At 29.9% G+C, this 25,311-nt stretch overlaps 3 protein-coding genes across 3 annotated transcripts; all 3 read right to left on the bottom strand.

Annotated features, from left to right (window-relative positions):
- Positions 1 to 4,600: 4,600 nt before the first annotated feature.
- LOC149063019 (uncharacterized) lies at positions 4,601 to 5,626 on the bottom strand. The gene is made up of 3 exons (XM_089228171.1): positions 5,063 to 5,626; positions 4,860 to 4,934; positions 4,601 to 4,777 (listed from the first exon to the last, which is right to left on the bottom strand). Exons 1-3 carry the CDS (start codon positions 5,187 to 5,189, stop codon positions 4,617 to 4,619), a joined length of 363 nt encoding a protein of 120 aa, XP_089084297.1. The 5' UTR covers positions 5,190 to 5,626; the 3' UTR covers positions 4,601 to 4,616.
- Positions 5,627 to 6,125: 499 nt separating this feature from the next.
- Positions 6,126 to 7,909, bottom strand: LOC149063018 (uncharacterized). The gene is made up of 4 exons (XM_089215489.1): positions 7,419 to 7,909; positions 6,662 to 6,756; positions 6,367 to 6,570; positions 6,126 to 6,257 (listed from the first exon to the last, which is right to left on the bottom strand). The coding sequence occupies exons 1-4, from the start codon at positions 7,729 to 7,731 to the stop codon at positions 6,126 to 6,128; spliced, it is 744 nt and encodes a 247-aa protein (XP_089071615.1). The 5' UTR covers positions 7,732 to 7,909.
- Positions 7,910 to 21,675: 13,766 nt separating this feature from the next.
- LOC149063017 (uncharacterized) lies at positions 21,676 to 23,923 on the bottom strand. Its single transcript, XM_089215488.1, has 3 exons — positions 23,827 to 23,923; positions 22,416 to 22,601; positions 21,676 to 22,022 (listed from the first exon to the last, which is right to left on the bottom strand). Exons 1-3 carry the CDS (start codon positions 23,921 to 23,923, stop codon positions 21,676 to 21,678), a joined length of 630 nt encoding a protein of 209 aa, XP_089071614.1.
- Positions 23,924 to 25,311: the final 1,388 nt, after the last annotated feature.

The following is a 25,311-nucleotide window of genomic DNA, read 5'->3' as shown; positions in this document are numbered from 1 at the left end:
TCACAAAAGAAGATTTGGCAATCAATATCAGATGAGTTGGTAAAGAATACATACAGTGTAACTGGTCCTCAATGCCAGTCTAAATTTGGAGGTCTGAAGAGGACTTACAAGTCAATCAAGGACCATAACGGTAAGTCTGGAAATGGCCCCAGAACTTGGCTATGTTTTGAAATTATGGATGGCTTGTTAGGGGTGAAACCCTACATTACCCCCATAGCAACTGTTTCATCAACGGGGAAAAGGGACCAACCTGAAGTGGACAATTCTCTCGCTTCTGATATAAGTCCTCATCGTGAACTTCCGAAAAAAAAAATACAACTATTCATCTCCGGTAGACAAAGTGTAATTATCGATTGAGGAAAATAGGGAAGTATCCGAAGAAAACAAAGAAAAGAGGCATAAAGAGAAAATGGAACAGAAACGGGAGGCTATTAATCTTTTAGCTAGGCTTGTTAATGTCTTAGAGACTAAAAATCAATAATTAAAATCCCTATTTATTTGTAAATAAAATATATTACCTGCCACATTCCCAAACCTAAGATTGGATATAATTTGATATGTGACTAAAGATTATTATCTGTTAAGTACTTGTAGATATTATATAAATTATTTATTATTTTGTTGTTAATGCGGCTAAAGGCAATACTTTGGAAAATAAAGACTGATGATTTAACTTATTTAACTTATTAATCCTATTTTTACCACATAATTTCTAAACTTTGGACTTCCAGAAAGTGTCGGTCACTTAGATGTAGCCTTTGTAGGATTGGTCATGGGCTTAAATTTAAGATAAAGTAAGGTTGATTTATTTTTATCATTATTCACTAGATATTCGGTTTTTCATATAGGAAATTAATCTATTTTTAATCAAAACAATATAATATATATACAGTTTTTTAATTCAATGTAAATAATGGGTACACTACAAATATTTTTAATTCTTTAACATTTGTAACGATATGTCTATATATGTCGAAGAGGTAGTTGATCACAAATATTATCCCTCTTAATTGCTCCTTGACGATTAATTGCAACCAACTCTCCACGAACTTGTACATTATCATCTACAGGTGGTGTTTCGTGTGGATCAGGAAACTCATCATCTTTAAATAAACATATATTATGTAAAACACAGCATGCAATAATATATTTGGGGATTAGATCGACACGTTTCATATCCAAGGTTGTCAGAAGACTTCGAAACCGCCCTTTAAGAAAACCAAAATAACGTTCAATTGCCATCCTGGCAGAGGAATGACAAAAGTTAAGGTTCTTTTGCTTTTGAATTAAGTGCCCATTGTCACGGTATGGTACTAGTAAATGTTCATGTAATGTATAAGCGGCATCACCAATCAAATGAGTGTTACTAGGAAATTTAGTTGGATCATCAAGGTAATTTTTCACTTCAGATAACCTGAAAACCCGTTGGTCGTGTACTGAACCAACATTCCCAGCATAGCAATGAATAAAACGACATTTATTATCACACACGGCCTGTGAAAAATCAGTGAATTAATACCGAATAATACTTAAAATGTAAAATGAAAATATAAACATACTTGTAATTGAATTGAATGGTGTCCTTTTCTATTAACATAAGCTTCTTGATGGTCATGAGGTGCAGGAATGTTAATATGCATCCCATCAATTGCACCAAGCACATTTGGAAAAGTGCTGGTAGAAAAAAATCCATTTTTAATTTCCTCAGCTTTTTCCTCGCTTGGCCAAGTTATGAAAGCTGGTGCCAAAATTTCCAAAGCAACAATGACTCTTCTGATACATCTTAATGCAGTTGCCCGCCCCACATCAAATTTTTCACAAATTGATCTAAATAATTTTTAGATATAATAAAATAGATATAGCTAATTATAATAATATAATACACACAACAGTAGCTTTGCATGTAACAATATTATTAAGTATGTATACCAAAAATACCTGTAAGAGTCCGGAGTAGCCATTTTCCAAATTGCAATTAAAAATTGTTTATTTGGTGAAACAGGTTTGTAACCTGGCTTTGTTCTATTTAACTTTGGAGCAATTAGAGTCAATACAAATTCGAATGTGGTTGGAAGCGTCCTATAAAATAGTATTTGTTAAATTTATTTGTATATACTCTTATCTGCTAAAAGTAATTAACTCTTTGGCGAATGTATTTTATTATTAACACCTTCTAACCTGAAATGAGCTTTGAATTGGCCATCATTGAATTGTGGTACGATCGTTTCAACATAATTTTGCAACCTAGGTATTGCAGTTTTAGTTTCTATACTTTCTAAACAATGTACTACATATTCATATTCATTGCCGTCATCGTCACTGTCATCAGACGAAGAGGAAAATATAATGTCACAGCATTGTTGTATAGCATTGTTGATAACTAAATCACGCTCATTAGAATTATCCATTATAAAAACACTAATAGGTAGAATAAGTAAAAAAATGTTGGCAAATTTGAAATTAATTAGTAAAACTGAATGATCAAACAATTATTCGTAAGAACAAAAAAAATTTGTTTATCTTGTTATCAATTTCATTTTGCACTTAAGCGCTCACAGCAGGTTCACACGCGTTCCACCTGAACCGTGAGCAAAGCCATTATATGCGTCTGTTTGATAGTGGAACGGTTCATAAACACGAGCGTGAGCACTGTAAGCGCGTAAGCGTCTAACCGGAACGCACCCACAATATTGGCATTGGCCATTGCGTAAATTGTCACCCGTGTATTTCTAATGCACGTACCATTACTCCGCGCGCTCGATCCTCACTAGACTTACTTTTTAATGAAAGCTCCTGTTTACTCAAATATGTGTAACAATACATAAATTACAACAAATTTAAGCAGATAGCTTGATTTACATTTGTAACCTTATAAGTAATTAAAATACGCATAAAATAATAATTGAAGGGGTCAATGGATAAAGGTGTTAACTAACATTTTTGAAATTGTTCACAAACACAACTTTTGTAACTAAATATTTGTAAGCCATGGAACTTTTTTGATATTCAATATATGAAATTACTTATAAGAGTATTAATATGGGTCTAGGGGTCCTCTGTAACATACTATAACTTGGATATTGTACTTCCACCATGTAACTAAAAAACCTTATTTAACACCTTTATCCATAAAATAATGGTATAAATATGTAATAGGTACTGTGAATAAATGAGTTATAAGGAGAAAATGTTTTTATAATTTATTTTTAATAAAATACATTATTAGTCAAAAAACAATATAATATAACTTTTATGTTTAGAACTTGAAACACCAATGAAAAAAAAAAATTAATTAACTTTTATCAAATATTAACCAAATCAATATTTATAATATTACTATGAATAATACTTGTACTTAGAAAAACAGAATATAATAAAATTAAGCTTATGATAGAAAATATTGTTCATAGATTCAAATAGAAGCTTTCTTCTTTCCAAATTTACTGTAGTGGTACACTTTAAGCAACATTTTGACATACACAGCTGACCTTCATTAGCACACTTTGCTGGAACAATCACTCCTTTTTGTGTTGTATACTGTTTGCCTGTTTTCCTTTCAATAGTTGCTTTTTTTCTTTTCCAATTGTTTTGATTAAGTGTTCTCTTTCTACTTGCCTTTTTTTCTAGTAATACATCATTAATAGGTTCATCAATAACATTATTGAAAGCTTCGGGCTGTATATTATCTAAACAATAAAAAAATTACTAATTTATCATAATTTATTATATTTTTAATTTATACACATACCAGTAGCAGTTGGTCTTAATTCATATAATATACATTGGGTTATGTCTCTGTTTGCTTGTGGAGTCCCAGGGATGATATTTACATCTTAATATTAAAAAAATAAATTATTATTAGGTATGTTTAATAAGAAATACATAATAGGTATGAATTGGCAGCAAAAATATTCATATTTAAAATAAAAATATATTAGTATGCAAAAATCATGTAATATAATTTTTACATATATTATTAAAATTAAAATTTTTATTCGTGGTAACTATTGGTCTTTGTTTAAAAAATATAAATTGATCAGTGTCTCCGTTTGCTTGTGGGATCTCAGGTATGACATTTATATCTGAATGTTAAAAACCACAATAATAATAATAAATTATTATTATATATGTAATAAGCAATATATAATATATATTAGTAGGTGCAAACATATATATATTCATAATCAAAATAAAATATTAGTCATATTAGTACACAATAAGCATGTATTATAATTTTTACCTTCAATATTCAAATTTGAATTTGCATAAATTAATCCCTGCTCTTTGTCTGGACCTAGTAAATTAATCAGTTTTGTGGTATCATTGTTTGCTTGTGATCTCTCTATCTCTAATACATCATTATTAATTAATGGATCTAAAAATAAAAGTAATATTGGGTTATATAGAATAGACTATTTAGAAACTATTTAGATACTAGAACATACAAAATAATCTTGTAAAATTTACCTGAACTATTCAAATCAAAAATCAACTGTCTTACAACAGACGGATGTTCATTCGTTTCAAGTATATAATCAGTATCCAAAACAAAACATTTTGAAAAAAAAAAACAGGAATAAAAATAATAACAAAATATGTAGGTAGTGTTTATTTTTTTATTTTATATACTTACTAAATGTATTCAAATCTGATCCATTAAACAACAATTTCCTTGATGAGGCTAGTGACTCATAAGTAGATAAACAATTATTATCATTTGCATTCTCTTTTGGACTATCTAATATAATATTGGCACTTTCAATATACCCATTATACCCTATGATAAGATTTAAAAATGCATGAAATATGATAAAATGAGTAGTAGTAAGAACATACTAATTATTAAAAATATATTGTACCCGAAGAAGTTTCTGATATTGCTTGTACAGAACTGGGGTTGTAATCATCATCACTCGAATATTCTTGAAAAGAATCTTTAAAATACAATTTTAGAAGTTATTAATTATTTTCTTTGTAACATTAAATTATTTTTATCAATACCTAGTGTTAATATGTGTAAATTTATCAATAAATAATAGTATAACAACAAAATATGTTTTACCTGAATCACTGAAAAGGTTTTCTTCCAAATTCTTTTTAATTTGGTTCTTAGGTCTAGTTCGGCTTAATGGAGTAATATTTTGGATTTCACGTGCTTTATCCACTAGGAATTTAGCTCGAGAACTCATAATGTGTAGAGTAAATAAAACATAACACAATAAGATAACTATTTTATTGGATAAATTAATCCAAACCAAATACAACACAAAAACCACAGTTTTAATGTAAAAATATAAAATAAATCAAAACGAACGCGACGTACGAACCGATCGCGATAATCAATATCAAACAAACAAAAATTGTTAATAACATTATTATTTGATAATAATAAAATTAACCAATAACAATAATTAAAGTAAAAACAATCCACGAAGAAAAGTTGTTATAATATTTGCAGATAATGTCTAAAAATACATATACAAAATAACACCGAAATTTAATTCAATAACAGCATGGATAAAGGCGGTAATATCCAATAACACTTTGTTCTAAGGAGTTAACATACACTACCACTTTTATCCACTACAACTAATGATTAATTCTTCTTATAACACTCTTATCAATTTTTTATTTCGGTAACTACTAAATAAAACCATATCAAATTTTGATATAATGTTTATAACATTATAACACCTTTATTCATGCAATAAAATGCATTTTTGAAAAAATGTCAGTTAACACCTTTATCCATTGACCCCTTCAATTCGTTATGAGTAAATACATTTTTTAGTAACCATGTTGGGTCTTTACATTTTAACTTTAGGTAACCTGAAGCACTTTTCGTACGATAGTTGATTATTCTCCTAATTTTATCAAATTTAATTGTAATAATTATTTTGTAGTTAAAAATGTATCTCACCCATATATAATTCTATTCACGCGGCGCGCTCGCTGCTGGGTTTAAACTCACAAACTACTAGTAGACAGTAGGCAAAGTTGAAAGTAGTAGTGTAGTAAACAAGGATTTTTTTCAATAATAACAAAAGTTTATGTATATTATGTATATTGTATGTGTACCTACTTAAACACTTCGACATTTTTTATTTTCAATAATAATTTATTGATTATTTAATATAATGAAATGTAGTAACAAAATTGTTTACAGTCGTCACCGCGGGTCTTTTATATCGGAAACAAGTAACCTCTTTCCAAATTGTGGGTTGATCAATTCCGGCAGTAGACAATTCATATAAAAACTATAATAATGATATAAAACCGTAATATTATATTAATTAAATATATAATTATAAATGTACATAAGTTTATATGCTAAGTTTTGCACAGTCATTACATTTATTAAAATACCGACTTTTCTAATTTTGGTGCCATTTTAGACTGCCAAAAATCATCATCATAATCTACACTTTCAATACTTGTCCAATAGCTAGTATAAATTACAAAATAACATTTTGTTTTTTTACAAATATGCATTTGTCCTCGGATCTGGTAGTAATAGTTGCTATTTTTTTTTAATTTTAATTTTTTATCAAAAAGTTCACATTGTGGCAACTATATACAGAAATAAAATAGGTAATCATAAATCATAATTATTACCACAAAGAAAATAATTATTGTATGAGCTAAAAATTATTCATAACACCTTTTTGTCATTGAAAGCATCAATAAAATTATCATAATCCTTAGCTGATATTGGACATTTAACTTCAATAATAGTGTCATCATCAATCACTCCATCTGTACAATTTTTACAAAATATAATATATTGAATTCAAATTCTATTAAACAACTACCTGAATTTTTAAAACTAATAACAATATTTTTAAGACAAACTAATATAAAAAAAACCGGGAAAGTCGCGCTCTGCTGTATAGTAGGGGTCGAGTGGGTTAAACTTGAATGCAATGATAGATATCATTGTGTACGAAAAACGATTCTGAACGGAGATGATTTTGATGAGTTTTACATGAATTTAAAAAATAATTCATAAAAATTTCATAATAATTCATAAAAAATATTAACGAAATATCATTCGACGTTTATTTATGATTAATTAAATTTAAACTTATCTAAAACCTTGTATTGAAATTTCAAACCTTAGGTGAATATTAAATATTTTATGAATTTTTTTCTTCAAAATGACTTGCAAATTTTGGCGTTTTTGACGAATTTCGGAAATATTTGAACTTTAAACTCTAATAAAAAAAACTGTGTTTATGTATTTACAAAATTTTTACCTACACTTTGACCTACCCACTCGACACCTACTATACAGCAAAGCGACTTTCCCGGTTTTTGTTTTTTTTTTATACTAAGATTCTTATTATTTATTATTTTTTAATAAAAAACATTGGTAATAATGCATTATAACCTATAAATAAGTCTATTTTTAATATTACCTGGACTGGCTCCCAAAAATGGGTATTCTAAATCGCAGTAAAAACCACATGGCTTAACTTTTAAAAACATAGTTTTTTCAAAATCCGCAATTGCCGAAGATTCCATTGCTTTCCCATATTCCGTAGCCTTTGAATTAAAAGTTCTGTATACTAAATCATATACCAGATTTTTACATGATGTAGTGGCTCTTTTTTTGCATACGCGTCCAAAATTTGAGGCAGTTAATCTCTTTCGTCTTTCTATGTGCCACTTCTTAGAATTTGATTGACTTCGAGTTTCTTCTTCTAAAGTATTTCGCTGATACATATTCATAGATAATGTGTTTAAAAATTTAAATTTGATTTCGTCATAGTCAAAGGTTTCGTCGTTTTCTAGAGGTTCGGCTAACTCATAATCAGCGTCCGGACCGTAATGTTTAGTGTGTCAAGGTACATTTTCATTAAATAACATACGTCTTCTTCTCTGATCATTTTTCTTTTCTTTTGAAATTAAGAACTTTTTACCAACATCTCCTAAAAAAATAAAACGCCAAAATTATCATATAAAATAATTTATAAGCTGCATTATAATTATCTATTTGCTGTAGAATTGAAAATTGAAATCAAAGCATTCAATTACAATTCTCCCAAGATATACATAATATATACATAGTCTATATTATAATTATTTATTTTCTTACCAGGACTTTTATATTGAACTAATGCTTTATGAATAGTACGTATGTATTTTCCAGATGTGTTGTGAGATAGTAAAGCTGCTTCTACTCGGACATTGTAATTATGTCTTTGTGAAAAATTTATTCGTTTGCCAGAAAGGTGTTTATTTATGATGCTATAAAATTGTTCACAAATATTATTGTCAACGTTCATCAATAAACTTTCAGCATTATTTGCTAAGCGGTTTACTATTTGAATAAATTCTTCTAACAAACCAGTAGTCAGAGCTTCGTCAATATAATTAATTTCGTTTGGCTTAGGACCATTGCAAAAATACGGTTCACATAATCTATGGTAACCAAGAATATGTCGAAAACTATTTGTGATATCTTTTCGTAAACCTGGGTATTTATTAATTATACATTTTTATTTTACATTATTTTGTATGAAAAATAAACTCGCTTACCAAATATTTTCTCTTCTTTTGTCTCATATTGCAACTTGCTGCGGTAATCCATGGCCAAAGTTATGGTACTTCGAAATCGTACGGGATTTTTTTTTATATGGTTCCTAATTGAAATTGGATATTTCGTATTTTTTACTATTCCTGTCAATTTTGTGCCATAACTCCGTAATAAATGGTTACGGCACTCAATTTTTACAATAAAAAAATTTGCACCGTATGGCATTACCTCTTGTAGCCTTTTAGTAACACTAGAATCTCCATCTCCTTTAAAATAAAAACTAGTGATGTGGATTTTACGTAAAAAAATTTTTTGGTCATTTACTGAGTAAAATTACGGTAAAATTGGTAAATTTTTATTAAAATTCAAATGCCTAAAAATAGCTGGAAATTATCGAAATATATTGAAAAAAAAATATGTGATAAAATGTCAAATTAAACAACTGGTGGAAATTTCAAGTCTCTACAATTTATACTTTTTGAATAAAAACAAATATCAAAAATCGTTTGAGACTAAATCGTTATTTTACGTGATTTCGTAAAAATTTAAATTTCCAATGCTCATAAATATGTTTGGTATTATTCCAGTAGAGTTTTTTTTATAGAAATTTGAAGAAAATCTTTTGAGGAACCTTGTACCAAATTTTCAAATCTTAGGTATAAATATTTAAAATTTTATGAAATTTCAACTACAAAATATCTTCAAATTTTCATGGTTTTATCATATTTCAATATTATAATATTATAATATTTCAATATTATACACTACACACAATCTTAATATTTAATTTATAAAGCATTTAAATTTCTGCAGTTTCTTCAGATGCTAATAATTCACTGATCGATGTGGTAGGTTCCCTGTGTATAAAAATAATAGACGAATGACTCATAGTCTTACTGTTGGCGCTGCAACAGATCTTACGATATATGCAGTTGTCTGCCGCAACTTGCGCAGGTGTTAGACAGAGATAGGGTGACCAACTTATTACGTGAACAATAAAAATAACAGCTGCTTATGTCGGGAACAGATTCCCTTAATGACAATATAATAATTACAGTTGATAATATTACAATATAGAACTCATCAATAATAATATGAATAATAAAGGGCGCCCCAAAAGTATATAAAACGGTAGGTAGCACAACTAAATAACTATGTCGGCTAACAAACCGAACAATAATTCTATACCGTAAATAATAATAATACAAAATGACAACAGTAATAAAATAAATAATATGAATAAATGATAACAATGAAATACAGTTTATAATGATATCACCTGATTTCGGTGAGCGTGTCGCTTACACGTGGACGACCTCAACAGCCCGGCTTCTGAATGCTACTGGAAGAGCTGACTGCCGATGATGATTGACGGCGATCCGGAACGGGGAGAACGCCTTCTTAGCTTCGCAAGTGCTTTGGACAAATATGCAATCAGGTCTCGACCTCGCACACAACACACGAAGTGTACAAAATTGTTTGCAACAGCCGACAAGTCAAAATTGACATACGCAACCACGTGGGTGCCGCAGCTACTTGGACATGCGCGTATAGTCCAGCACTAAGTTCAACGATGAACTATGTAATAGCGCAAAAAGGACGCGACGCGTTCGATATACACACGTAAGTACAATAATGCGTCTCAACACAATGAAATATCGTGTACTAAAGGCAGAACTGCCACGATCACAAACTGCAACGTGCAACTCGGGCCAAAAATGGCGACACGACGATCACGTCACACAGAGCCGCCTTCACACGGGAAAAGTCGGCGAAAAAGTGTCGTTGCCGCGGACAATGGTCAATTGTCGATACGCGACGGCGGCGACGATAGCCCACGCGATAAAGTCGTATCACGGCGTCGGGGCAAAAGGGCACGAGACTATTGGAGACTTGGTTGGAGTGTGGCCGATAACGCATACACTCGGTCCGGATTGAACACTTACAATATACTTTTTGTCTATATGATAATTTAATAATAATTTACATAAATGGTAAAGGTTCTGCAGTTTCTTCAGATGCTAATAAATCACTTATCGATGTGGTAGGTTCCCTGTGTATAAAAATAATAGGTACCTATGACTCTTAGTCTAACTACCTATATACTTTTTGTCTATATAATAATTTAATACAAATATAACTTACCATTTAGGTGTTCTTTTAGTGAAATTATTAATTCTTTCAAAGTTTAGTTTTTTTATACTTTTACGTCTCGACGGTGCTATTCGCCTTTTATTAGAATTACTAACTTTATGGTTATCCATTTAAAAAAATTTAACAAAACAAAATATGTGTAAACCTGGAAAAAATACACTACAGTCTAGACGCCCAGTAGTCAACTGAACAATTGCATAGACGCATAATAAATTTGTTAAAACTAGTAGAAACAATATCATATTTGTCATAATACAATATTTATAAATATGGTATAACCTAACCTATTTTTATAAATATTGCCACAGCCCGCTGGACGGACCGATTGTGACGTAAAGTAGGTAAAAATTATTATTTACATTTTCCAGTCATCAACACAAGGGCCACTTAAAAGTTAGTGGTGAAAATGTCTATAATTTTTTTCTTGCGTGACCATGACCTGCAGGGGGTGGATGATCAGATTGAACTTAGCCATACCTGACTCAGAGGTCTGCGCACGCTTATGATTATAATAAAATTATTATATGACATTTAATTTGTAATAATTGTTTCATTTTGTATACAATATATTATGTATAATATTACAATGTACACTAAATGAAATAACATTTGATTTAATTTTGATTTTTTGTCACCTAATTATTAATTATTTCGATATCGTAATAATTAGTATTTTTTATCATACCCAAATAGTTCGATAATTTCAAAATAATACGGCTAATTGAATCGGTTTACAGCAAAACTACCTATTATAAAGTATAGTTTTTATTCGTATAAAATTCAGATACGAATACAAAATATAAAACCAAACAAAATTAAATAATATTTGTCACATTATATTATAATAATCGTTTTCTTATCTGGTTATGTACAGGCGGCGCACGGCTGCGATAGAAAACCTGTTTTGAACTATGGTGCGGTACTGCCGTTATCGCGCGCGGGGTGATGGTATATGAACATCTAGTAACGAACGCTGCCGCTGTATATGGGCGCAGCACATGACGAGCGTAATTAATCGACGAGCGTATTTTTTTAACCGAAAAACATGGTTTCGTAATTCAAGTAATACGGCGTTGTGATGGGTTTTACAGTATAAATACCTATAACAAAAATTGTAGAGGAGAATTTTTCTATGTTTTGTTGGAAACCGATTTCTGAAAATAGTATTAACAAGCGAGAGGTCCGTTTCGCCGCCCCCCCCCCCCCCATATAGAAATCTAAAATTTTTTTTGCACTAAAAATTAGCATGGAATTAGCATGAATTGGCAAGATTATTATCTTAATTTGCATGATAATATTAAATAATATATTATCAATAAACTTTGGGGGGGGGGGCTGTTGAAACGTTTCACCAGCCCCCTCAAAATCGAAAAATAAAGATTTTCCAAAATTTTCTTTTGCCAATAATTAGCACGCAATTAGCATGAATTTGCACGCCAACTCCCGAAATTCGCACGCCCATAGTTACCGAGCAATCAGCCTTTATCTATTTTGACCGTTTCACCAGCCCCCCTCAAAATCGAAAAATAAAGATTTGAGCACGAATTGTACTTGCAAATTCTGTTTAGGTACTTTTTAAACTTGTGCTGATTATATTATATTAAATTAAAAATGGTGTATGATGTACTTGTTTGTCTAAAAACAATTTAAACATTAATTTAAAGTAGTTTGAAGCGTTTTATTTATGTTGTTTGTGAGTCTAATAAATAAAACATAACATATTATTGTACCGACATTCTTTGAGTATAGTTGTCAACACAGTTACAACTTGAAAATTAAAAAAAAATGTTTTTAGGCAAGTTACGTTTTTAAAAAATAATTTAAAATTATGTAGGTACCTACTTACAAATGTGTGCATACAAATACTTATACCTACCGTGAGTAAAGTGTTGCCTTGGTCATATTACAGTTTGACGTACCTTATATATAATATATATACGTACAAGAAACAATTCTATAGTATATCAAAATATACAATTTATAAAATTATGGCTATAATATAATATACGAGTATAACGTACATTAAAACAGCTGACTACCTACTCCTAAAACAATGCACAATAACAGATAAAATAAAAAAAAACATTAAATAAGTATTCTATCTTTTTATGTATTTAGCTTTTCAAACAAAAAAAATTCATTTTTATTTAAACTACATGGTATAAATTAAAATTTCACAAGAAACTGTGGTCGTTTCTTTGACCATCTTGGGTTTTTTTTTAGATCGTCATATATTTCCCAATTATATCGACCACGTTTACAATATGTAAAATAGTGACCTATTGACGATCTAAGTCGACTTAGTCCTTGAAGATAACTACAGACACCCCGAAGCTCATAACTTTTTTCCGAATATTTTAGGACTTCAGGAATGTTTTTTAGTTGAATTTCCAGTTGAGGAAGAGCTTCTGTACTATATTCATTAACATTTTCTCCTAAAAATTAAAATCAAATTTTTAATAATTCATAATAAAAAATAATTTTAATATTTTGCATTACATCTATTTTATTTATTTATACTTTTTAGAAAGGCGGAGCTGGTTAACTAAATAATTTGATTTGTTAAAAATTTCTTTTCTTGTTTTTAATTGTAAAGATTTTAAGTTAAATATTAAAAAGTAACAAGTATGGTTCGTAATGATACTTTTAACATATATGTAAGATTTTTATATAGTTATCTCATATTTATTCAAGTATGTTATAACGTTAGTTCATAAATGAATCATACATTAAAAGTAACAACAAATTTTTTTTAATTTATAATTTTTTTTTTTTTTGATTTTAGCATATTACTGTATTATTAAATAGTAGTACATTTACAGTTATACTTATATTATACTAATATAAAATTTCACTCTCATAAGGTTGAAATAACTTTAAAAAAAAAGTAACTTGTTATATTACTCAGTAAAAATAGATCAAATTTTAACTATTTAACGCCCCAGCCTTTCTTTTTGTCTATCAAATCTTACCTTGCCAGTTAAATATTTCTATAAACAAATGCATTTTTGATTCTCTAACTGTAGTAGTTTTCTGCCCATTGCAGGGATTATTATGATCTTTTACATATCCACACTTTGAGACTTCAGTACTTAGCCTTTTGTCTATAAACTGTTGTAAACCATCTAATTTGTTATTATTTGAGTTGTACATTAATATTGTAATTGGTGTTTGAATTAGTTCACTTCTTTCACAACCTTGAATACTACACAAAACTGTATCAAATGCAGTAGGCAAATCGCATAAGAACGATTGCAGTATATTTCCAGCTGTTGTATCACACGTAGCTAATGTTATACCATACGACATTATTTCCAGATTTGGTTGTAAATGTTTCATCTAAAATAATATACAACAATAATTTTACTAATAAGTACTTTACATTGTTTTATAATACATAAATTAATATTATTTATATTAAGTTCCTAAATTTATTAGTTAAAATTATTTTTATAAATTACCATTATTTCTGCTCTTGTGGTGTATGTCCTTGCTGTTATTCCATCTTTAACTAACCCAGCGACAAATTTGAGAAATACATTGGTACTCAAATCTACTTTACTACTGTATTCAATACTGTCACTGTAGCTTACCATTAATATTGATGCTATGGTGTCAAAGGCACAAGTACTCGTATTACGAAGTATAACTCTACCTATATTTTGAATTGAATAGCTTTTAATCTCATCTGCACGTGAGCCATTTTTTATAATTGGTAGTGACCTAAGATTTTTTGAATTATTCATCCGTAAATGTTGAAGGGTTGAATTCGGACAAAGGTAAGAGCGGGATTTTTGTAACGTTTTTGGTCGTCTTCTACAACTTTCTACAGACATGTCTTCTTCCGTTAAAATATTTGCTCCTTCCGCATTACTATTTACATTAAACGAACACATACGGTTTAAGTCATCTGTGCAGTCAATGTCGTTTTCATGATTTAATTGATCGATATGGTGTAGGTTATCATCTATGTGTTCTAATCCATCTTCTACGTGAATGTCTTGTATTTGGTTCGGTTCATCTGCTTCGTAAATGTCACCTATTTGGTGCGATTCATTTGCAATAACAATTTCATCTATTTGATCTAATGGAGTATTTAGATTAGTTTGTTGACATGGACGTAACAATGAAGATCCACGAAGAGAGGTGATATGGTTCTCTAGAAATATTTCCAAATCAGTAGGTAGCGATATATGTTTGAAGGTAGTATTCTTAATTTTATTAAAGCTGGATTCGACCGCTGCTGAACTTGCTGTTTCACTTCCGTAACCAAATATTGGTATCATTAATCCAGACCAAAGTGGCAACAACATAACACATTTAATAATTAATGGTACTAGTGAGGGCAAATACATTGGATTAATCCCAGTTCCTTCTTTTATAGTACGTTTACTCTTGTCATATATCTCTGCGGCCCACGATTGAAAAGGATTATTGTCATCATCTAATCCAGAAAATTGAAGATCAAATTCTTCTTCAATTAATTTACGAGCCTCATCTTCTGTTTCAGTTGCAGCTATAATGTCATTAAATTGTTCTTCGAAGTCTATAAATCCTGAAGAAGTTGCTCGTATAAGATGTTGTTTGTGTTTTTCACATTGTTTCTCCACTGTGTACATCATTTCCATCCGTCTCGTTAGTTATCACAACAAATAAAGATAACAATAATCCATACATATCATTAAGAGATTGACACTTGACGAGTAACCCGATTGTTCTCAAGATAACTTCTCTGACTCTTCTAGAAATGGTTTTTAGTGGTATCCACTTACTGGCTACCTTTATAAAATGAGCAACATCTGTCCTCACAAAGCATTTAGGGAGCCAGTGTGTGTTAGTAGGAAGATCTCCCAACAGTAAATCTGAACAAATATTTATATATTCTTTTAAAGATGAATATTGAGTAAAACATTGTACAATTGCCGATAATAATGCTAACGATTGATCACAGACGGTTTCTTTTGGACGTGGAACATCACTACTCACCCAATTTGCAAGCCAATTAAAAATTGAAATATTACTGTGGCGCTCACTCAGCATGTTGGTGACAGTAAAACTATGCATTTTTTCATGATCATATACCAAAGCTTCATACAAAAAGATATGTTTTGTTTTAACAGTACTAAATTTTTTAAAGTTGTTCACAACACTACCAGTTGCATCTACAATTAGTTTTGGGTATTTATTTTGTCGACAATATCCTCGGTATAAATGTATTTGCTCAGCACTGTGATAATGCAAAATAAATGGATTACCTCCCATATCGTTTAAAACATCTTTGAAGTAATCTTCAGTTTTCATTATTGCTAATGCCGTTAATGTATCTGAATGCCTTTTATTTTTTTGGCGCTGGCGATGTTTTATTATTCTCAGTGCTCCTCCAGTTGGAATGATTGTAGGTTCTGTGTTTCCTAATTTCATATATATTTTTTTTTTTATAAAAAAAAATTAAATTAATAACATGCATTATAGATACTTAAATAATTGTTTATTATTTCATTTTCTGTTTTAATAAACGTGATAAAAAACATTTTATAAATTTGTGTGTGGTTTATTACAACTTAAAACAAAGTCAGATGAATTATTTTATTTTTTTTGTGAAAAATACTTTTAAAATACATTTTAAATGTATTTTGCACATGCTTACGAACTACTTGAATACAATTATAGGTATTTCTTTTAATTATGTACCTACTATATAACATTTATGTATATTGTATATTAGTACAGGTGTTATTACTTATCATAGATTTTAACAATTTTACAAATACTTAAACATCTCTGAGCAGTAATTTTCAACTTGGGCGCTACCACCCTCTTGTGGGCATTTTTTATTTTGAAGGGGGAGTTTTTCTGAGGGCGCTAAGGGGGGCACTCATCTACCATTTACGTGTTTATTATTCATATTATTAGTAGATATTAAATATAAAATTAACTAAATTGTACCATTAAAATGTTAAATTAAATTTTTCTTTAATTTAATAGCGTATTAAAAACTAAAATTTTATTCTTTTAAAAAAATTATTGAGGGGAGGTGGTATGAGATTTTTAAAATCTGAAAGGGGCGTTGAGCAAAAGCAGGTTGGGAAACGCTGATTTAGAGGTAAATACATGTTCAAGTATATTTAAATATAATTATAAATCACTTACCTATTTTCATTAACCGTTCAGCTTCTCTTTCTCTAAATGTTTCGCACGACAATCCTTCGTTTAAAATTGATGTCAAAGCGGCTGTTTTCGCTGATCCTATAATGCGACGTTTTTTAACAGATTTGTGCTCTTCATTGAATTTTCCAATATAAGTGCAATTCATAAGCACTCTTAGAGTAATAAAATATTACTAATTACTAGGATTCGGATTTTAAGGTATTATAAATTACAAAAAAAGCGGGTAAATGGGTACCGCTCTGCTGTACATTAGGTGCCGTATGGATCATTAGTATATAGTATATAGGAGTGTTAAATTTGAGTCCAATGATAGGTATCATAATTGTATACGAAAAGCGATTCTGAACGAAGATGATTTATCATCCTAAGATATCATTTCGAATGGTTGGTGAAAAAGGTGGTTTATGTTTTAATGTTCTGAATACACCAGAATTTAAGTTCTTTTATAATTGTTATAAGCTAAACTTATGGAAAGTCTCGTATGGAATTTTCAACTCTTAGCTACTTATACAAAACTTTTTATGAATTATACCTACAAAACGATTTTCAGAAAAATTCAAAATTTCAGTCGTCTATAAATAGTTCAAAATATTTTGAAAATTAAATCATGTAAATAAAACGCCAATCTAAATAACTGGTAAAATTTTCAAGTATCTACGACTTATACTTTTTGAATAATAACAAATATTTAAAATCGTTTGAGGATAAATCGTAATCGTTACGCTTTTTCGTAAAAATTTACTTAAAATTTTACCTATATTGATGCTTCACGTTTTCGATAGATTTCGTAAAAATTTGAACTATAAACGCTTATAAAAAAAAATTGTGACTAACGATTTTTAATTTTTTTTAGCTACAATAAGATCAGCTCATAAGGTACCTTGTATTCCAACATTTTTTTTATCGTATTCAAAAAAAAATTCTCATAAAATTCGAAAATTTCTATGGTCTATAAATAACTCAAAAAAAGTTAAAAATTTTTGAAAATATAACTATATATAGATAACACTAACATAAAAATTTGTAAAACGCTCAGAATCTAAAATCAACAAAAATGCAAAAAATAATTTTTTTTTTTTATGCCCTGGGGCTTTATTATTTAAACGACCCAAAGGTCTTTATAAATATGTTTGACAATTACACATATTTTACATACTTGACATAAAATATATATGTATATTGCACGTTGATGGAGTCACTTCCAATGAAGTGTCTCCTGCCTTAATCTAAAATCTTAAACTAAGTCGTATGGTTTCAGACGCTTAAGACGTCGGATATCCTTGGAGTTATCTAATAATTGAATGGCCAATGGATTGACATGGTGATCTAGCCTCGTCTCGTGTTTGCGAGCAAACCTTTGGATTTCGTCTGCTATTGTAGGCAGCATCATATCACGGTGAATTGCATTGTTTCTTTCGAACCGGTAGGCTGCAGTGATGGTCCTAAGTGCAATATTTTGACAGCGTTGTATTAAATCGATGTTAGACTTACTGGCACAACCCCACAATTGAATGCCATATATCCAGATCGGTTTTATAATTGCTACATACAGTAGACGTTTGTTTTCTATGGTTAACTCGGAGTGAGGTCCGACTAACCAATAAAGTTTTCGCATTTGTTCTTTAATTTGAATTTTTTTCTGACGGACGTGGTGTTTCCAGTTTAGATGAGAGTCAAGGTGCATTCCAAGATATTTTGCTGAATTTTTTTGTGGGATTGGTGATTGATTCAATATTATTTGGATGGTTTCGGTTTTGCGTAACGTATAGTTAACGTGCACCGATTTATCGCCATTAATCTTAATTTTCCAACGTCTTGTCCAGGCAAAGATATTGTCGATTGACCTCTGTAAGTTATTGGTTGCAGTAAGCTGACTATTACGTGTTGACAAAGTTGCTGTATCATCGGCAAACATAGCTAATGTTGTGTTATTATCGTTTGGTATATCAGCCGTATAGAGTAAATACAAGATAGGTCCTAAAACACTACCTTGCGGTACTCCAGCTGATATATCTTTCCATTCGGTTATCGCTTCTTCGTGTATGACTCGAAATTGACGGTCAGTCAAGTATGATTCAAGAAGTGCACACCAGGTATGTGGCAGCTGATCACGCAGCTTGATGAGGAGCCCTTTGTGCCAGACTTTGTCAAAAGCCTGAGCTACGTCAAGGAATACTCCACAGCAGTACTTTTTTTCTTCAAGAGCTTTACTAATCACATAAGAGATTGGCATTACAAGGTGTCAAGCTCAGAGTCAATAGTGTTTGGCATAAATACGTGTTCAAGATGCCGAGCGTATATTTCGGCTTTTTCTTGTTCGCTTCGTGCCCAGGTGCCGTCTTCTTTACGGAGTGGTGGTATCTGAACACGGGGCTTCTTCATGAGTCTTGTGGCTTTCCATAATGAATAATCAGTATGATCCGTTGCAGTGAGACCACTTAAGTATGATTTGAATGTTTCATTTTTCATTTCTTTGATTTTGTCATGAAGAATTTTGCTTACTCGGTTCCATTCTGTTTTATCCGTTGGGTTCCGTGTACTATGCCATGTTCGTCTCGCTCGACGTTTATGTTGGACTAGTTTTCTTATTTCTAGTGGGTAAGTTAACTGGTGATTACCATTGATAGCTACCGGAGTTGCTATTTTCGCCGCACTAACAATGTCATAGGTTATTTTTTTTACGGCAATATTAATATCTGCTATTGTTCTTAATCGAGTTGAAAGTATTATATTTTCTTCGAGGGTATTTCTGAATAGGTTAGGTTTTGATTTTTTGTTTGTTATAGACATTTTTTTTTGTTTCATTATCACATCAGAGCTTAATGAGAGAAGCACAGGAATGTGATCTGACGTAAGTTCTAATAGCCCTTCAACTTCCGTATAATTTGATGAAATTCCTTTCATTACGTAAAAGTCAATAAGATCAGGTAATTTATTTGAGTCAGTCGGCCAATATGTTGGTTTTCTAGTTGAAATGAATTGTGCTTTAATTGTATTTGCTGATTTGAACAATTCCCGCCCTTTGGTGGTAATCAATCTCGATCCCCAAAATGTGTGTTTGGCATTATAATCTCCTCCAGCAATGAATCTGCTACCGAGTGTCTGGAAGAATTCAATGAATTTTTAGTCATCTACTTTATGTCTTGGTGGACAATAAATTGCAGAGATAGTTAGATCATTGTTGTCGTCATTGATATGGACACTAGTTGCCTGTAAATATTCTTGAGGATGTTTATCAAGTTCATAATGTTTAATTGTTTCTTTTATTATTACTGCAGTTCCTCCATGAGCACGATTGCTCGGATGTTCTGTTGTATATATTCGATAGCCATGTAATTTTAGAGTGGTCCACGTTGTGAAGTGGGTTTCTGAAATTAAAGCTATATCAATTTTTTCGTTATTCATAAGATGTTCAAGTTCTTGTTTTCGTTGTACAAGCCCATTAGCGTTCCATGTTATGATTCGAAGCGTTCTACTCATTTCTTTTTCTTTTGCGCTTTGGTTTTCGGCTGGCTATTTTCAAGCCTGTCCAATCTATCATTTAATTTTGTTAATGCTGACATAACGTCAGATAGCGACGGTACATTTTGGTTTTGTTGTGTATGGGTTTGAATCAGTGGACCCTTTTGATTTTTGTTTGAAGAACTAGCCATCTGTGCAAAAGAAACTTCTTGAGTGACTGGTTTCGCAGGTTTCTGTTGTATTCTTTGTACTGCTGTAGTTTTTTTAGGGTGAGCTTTTTCTATTGCATTTTTATAAGTGATGCATCCTTTCCAATTTGCAGTATGTGCTTCACCACAGTTTGCGCATTTCGCCTTTGATTTCTTAGACTTAGGGCAATTTAGTGAAGTATGTCCTTCACTACATTTTACACATTTTGGTGTTTTGAAACAGTAGTTTTGAGTGTGACCAAATAGTTGACAATTTTTGCATGGTGGAACTTCTTTTTTTTTCCTTGGGGGTTCTACTTTTATTATATGATAACACAAGTTTTTAATATCATAAATATCTTTGTTGTTTGCTTGTGGTTCCAAATCCACGAAGAATAATGAAAGTCTTACAATAGTTCGATCACTAAACTTGTTGTTAGGGTCGACTTTTTTTTTTATTTGAATGTTCGTGACAGTATGTACAAAATGTCCTAGCTCGGATAATTCGTTTTTAATATCACAGAGATCAGTTTCAGGATGTAATCCACGAATTACCACCCGAAACTTTTTTTCAGTTTTAAGTTGGTATCTATGATACTCAACTTTTTGCTCTTCTAATACTTTTATAGTTCGTCGAAACTGGTGTTCGTCGCCTGTTAGTATCTTAATTTCACCATTAGCCAAAGTTTTCATTTGTTGCTAAAAAAAAATAAATTAAAATAAAAAGATTTATTGTTTTAAAACCTTATTTTTTTAAAAAAATGTTGGCGTTAGCTATGGCGTATATTTGTTTTTTTTTAAAAATATATTGGTTAAAAAATCAAAAAAAAAATCTATACGCCATATTTTTAATAATTATAAAAATAATAATATAATATGTAACAAATGGCACCATTTAAATAAATTTAAAAAATATTTCACATCGTTCATCTTTTTTTTTAACCTTTAGCTACCTATAGGTATTGGAAAAATAAGCTATAAAAATAATCAAATTTTAAGGAATCTATTGATATAATTTTTTTTTTTTAACAGTTTAGTAGTTTTTGAGTTAAAGTCGGTGTTCTACCGAGTAGCTATTCGTAAAAAATCGGACATAATTAATTGAACAATGGTATTTTTAAACTTTTTAGATCTATTTTTTATTACCTATAAGTACCTGGAGTTTCATGATGGTTTGTCTTCAACTACTCCTTTAAACTGCGAATTACAAATTGTGCATCGCCCAATTACGACTATATAAGTTGATCCAGTAGGATAAACTTTGGCCCTACGAAAAGATAAACAGCATGGCAATTGTGTATGGATCCAAAAATGTTCTGCAAGTATGGGTGTCCACATGTTTTTAGGCAAAGCGTTGTATGATCTTGAGTTTTGTAAGGTGCGCGATTTATCATTCAATTTATAAAACACTTGATGAGGCTCAATTTGTTTCCATTCATCCGGAGAAAATGTAAAAACAATTTTTTTTTTTGGCAAACATTCATCAATACCGCTACAATCACTCGAAGTATCTAAGTTAAATAACAACTACATTAGATTTTGGATTTTAGATTATTGGAGTGTAAAAACCGTTTACCAGATTAGCACGTCTCCCTGTACCAGCCACTAGTAATTAATATAATATAATATAATAATAATAAATTATACTTTATAGTAAATTCTAATACATAATGTATTAAAACTGTAGATTGAATAATGATTTATTCAGTCTAATAATATAACAGTGGTTGACTTAAGAGTACATGGTTATAATTTAATGAGTAGGCTTATGTACATTCAATATATTACCTAAACTATACAATATAAATAAACTTTACTTGTTTTGATTAATAATTATGTAATTACATAATATATATAGTATATAATATATTTAATTAATACGTATAAAAGTAGGTAATACCAACCATATTCTGTTGAATAATTAGAGATGACTTCTGGTGGATTAATCTTGGGACTGGAACTAAAGCCGAGCTTGTCTTTAATGCCGTGGCGTCCCTTATACACAAAAGTGTGAACGGCACTTTTACTCATTCGACCATCTAAATAAATACTCAAATCACTCCATACAGTATCTGTAGCTACAACAATTTCTGAAAGTAATGATAAATTATTAAAGATAGTGAAAAAAATTACCAAATTATTATTTAATTTATGTTTAAATCCTACCTTTAGACATTCCATTATAAATAATAGACAACTTACAGTATGCAGTAAAGCGCGAAATATAATATAAATATAAATAATTAATACATTTTATTACTTAAAAAAACATTTATTTTAAAATGGTAATAACTTATAACTTTATAAGCTATATATAAAACAAATATTCTTATAAATATTAAATTTATATACTAAACTAAACATAATAAACAATCAGAAGAAAATATGTTGGATCATCATCTTCTTTTAATTAAGGATAAAACCCCTACCAAAAAAATTACTAATAGAATAATTGATATTCTAAAATTATAATTTTATAAAAATTAATTTTTGTGTATACGCACCATTAAAATCAATTTTTTTAAATTCTATCTATTTAAACTGTTTAAAGTGTCCCTAATGCAAAAAAAAAAATTTATTAAATAATAAAGATAAAATTAACAATAAATATATAAACACTTAAGTTTTATCAATAAATGATTACAATGAATTAGGTAGGGAAAGGACATGGACACCTTCAGGGGGGAATGCCCTCCCGCTTTTGTGGCCAATGTTTGTATACCTATTACAGAATTTTACCTAACCTAACTTAGCATTTTATTATATATGAAATATACACCTTGCCCCCCTCCCCTTGTGAAAATTTCTGCGGGCGCCATTGGGAAAGGATATCCCTCTATTAATATGACGTGTAAATTTAAAACTTTGATATAAAAAATTATAATAATATATATTATACAGGTATTATCTTTACCATATTATATTATATTATATTAGGTATATTACCTAGGTACGTAATTTCCATTGTTTTAATAATAATCCATGAAATATGAAAAATTATAAAAATAAAAAATATATTGCAATACAATAATTAACTTTAAAAAAAATAATTTTCACCTATAGTCAAAAAAGACAGTTTATTCTTATAAACCTAATATATTTTACGAAGTTATTATATAAATAATATGTCGAAAATTCGTTCTAAAATAAAAATAAAAGGAGAAACTATGTACCTAGTAAATTTTCCTTTATTACACACTTTAGATAATACAATAATTATTATGCATTATGTATTAAAATAGGTAATTGAATTTATTCAAATACAGTAGGTATTTAATATAACATTATTCAAAGTATTTACAAAAAAATTCTTACTTTTATCACCGTTGACTTCGGTTACTATCCGATCTTTAAAATTAAGAATTGCTTCCACGATTGTCTGAGGTGGGATAACAGCTTTTCGCCCAGCCATATTTAGTAAGGTAATCGATAAATATAAAATAAATAAATCTTACTAAAAAATAGTAAAAACAAAATAACCAAAACCACAACACAAAAAAATAGTTGAAACCAACACGGTTAAATGTTCCAAACGGAATAGTAAAAAAAATTAAAACAAAAGTGCACAACACAAGAGTTATTGAAAATATAATGCTGTATTTTATTTTTAGTGACAATCGGGAAATAATAATACTAGATTGCATGAACATCATAACAATAATAGATTTACCATAATAATAATTGTAGTAAAAACCAAAACAATTCAATACAATGATAAATCAATAATATGGATTATTATAAAAATAGAATTGTCTGGAATAATAATATAGTATTAAGCACGAGGGCAGAGTAATCAAGAAATACTTGTTTACTTTATGAACAATATTTGTTTTAGGAGTACTCAGCTATTTTAATGTACGTTATACTCGTATAATATATTATAGCCATAATTTTATAAATTGTATATTTTGATATACTATAGAATTGTTTCTTGTACGTATATATATTATATATGAGGTACGTCAAACTGTAATATTACCAAGGCAACACTTTACTCACGGTAGGTATAAGTATTTGTATGCACACATTTGTAAGTAGGTACCTACATAATTTTAATTTATTTTTTAAAAACGTAACTTGCCTAAAAACATTATTTTTTTAATTTTCAAGTTGTAACTGTGTTGACAACTATACTCAAAGAATGTCGGTACAATAATATGTTATGTTTTATTTATTAGACTCACAAACAACATAAATAAAACGCTTCAAACTACTTTAAATTAATGTTTAAATTGTTTTTAGACAAATAAGTACATCATACACCATTTTTAATTTAATATAATATAATCAGCACAAGTTTAAAAAGTACCTAAACAGAATTTGCAAGTACAATTCGTGCTCAAATCTTTATTTTTCGATTTTGAGGGGGGCTGGTGAAACGGTCAAAATAGATAAAGGCCGATTGCTCGGTAACTATGGGCGTGCGAATTTCGGGAGTTGGCGTGCAAATTGATGCTAATTGCGTGCTAATTATTGGCAAAAGAAAATTTTGGAAAATCTTTATTTTTCGATTTTGAGGGGGGCTGGTGAAACGGTCAAAATAGATAAAGGCCGATTGCTCGGTAACTATGGGCGTGCGAATTTTGGGAGTTGGCGTGCAAATTCATGCTAATTGCGTGCTAATTATTGGCAAAAGACAATTTTGGAAAATCTTTATTTTTCGGTTTTGAGGGGGCTGTTGAAACGTTTCACCAGCCCCCCCCCCCACAAAGTTTATTGACAATGTATTATTTAATATTATCATGCAAATTAAGATAATAATCTTGCCAATTCATGCTAATTCCATGCTAATTTTTAGTG

Source organism: Diuraphis noxia, unplaced genomic scaffold, assembly GCF_037042655.1.
Source record: "Diuraphis noxia isolate RWA-SAM2 unplaced genomic scaffold, SU_Dnox_SAM2 contig0001, whole genome shotgun sequence".
In the NCBI taxonomy this organism is placed as follows: Eukaryota; Metazoa; Arthropoda; class Insecta; order Hemiptera; family Aphididae; genus Diuraphis; species Diuraphis noxia.
The sequence above is the reverse complement of the archived record's forward strand: the minus strand, read 5'-3'. Positions and strand labels throughout refer to the sequence as shown.

What these genes read in the sequence shown, in the direction of transcription:
- LOC149063017 (XM_089215488.1), bottom strand. Translation starts at nt 23,923, where the DNA reads ATGGCTGGGCGAAAAGCTGTTATCCCACCTCAGACAATCGTGGAAGCA. An exon ending in CGAAGTCAACGGTGATAAAA is followed by an intron (nt 22,602 to 23,826) that starts GTAAGAATTTTT and finishes CATTACTTTCAG; the next exon opens with AAATTGTTGTAGCTACAGAT. An exon ending in TAATTATTCAACAGAATATG is followed by an intron (nt 22,023 to 22,415) that starts GTTGGTATTACC and finishes TATTTAACTTAG; the next exon opens with ATACTTCGAGTGATTGTAGC.
- LOC149063018 (XM_089215489.1), bottom strand. Translation starts at nt 7,731, where the DNA reads ATGAATATGTATCAGCGAAATACTTTAGAAGAAGAAACTCGAAGTCAA. An exon ending in ATTTTTGGGAGCCAGTCCAG is followed by an intron (nt 6,757 to 7,418) that starts GTAATATTAAAA and finishes AAAATTGTACAG; the next exon opens with ATGGAGTGATTGATGATGAC. An exon ending in CACCAAAATTAGAAAAGTCG is followed by an intron (nt 6,258 to 6,366) that starts GTATTTTAATAA and finishes TCATTATTATAG; the next exon opens with TTTTTATATGAATTGTCTAC.
- LOC149063019 (XM_089228171.1), bottom strand. Translation starts at nt 5,189, where the DNA reads ATGAGTTCTCGAGCTAAATTCCTAGTGGATAAAGCACGTGAAATCCAA. An exon ending in AAACCTTTTCAGTGATTCAG is followed by an intron (nt 4,935 to 5,062) that starts GTAAAACATATT and finishes TGTATTTTAAAG; the next exon opens with ATTCTTTTCAAGAATATTCG. An exon ending in AATATCAGAAACTTCTTCGG is followed by an intron (nt 4,778 to 4,859) that starts GTACAATATATT and finishes ATCTTATCATAG; the next exon opens with GGTATAATGGGTATATTGAA.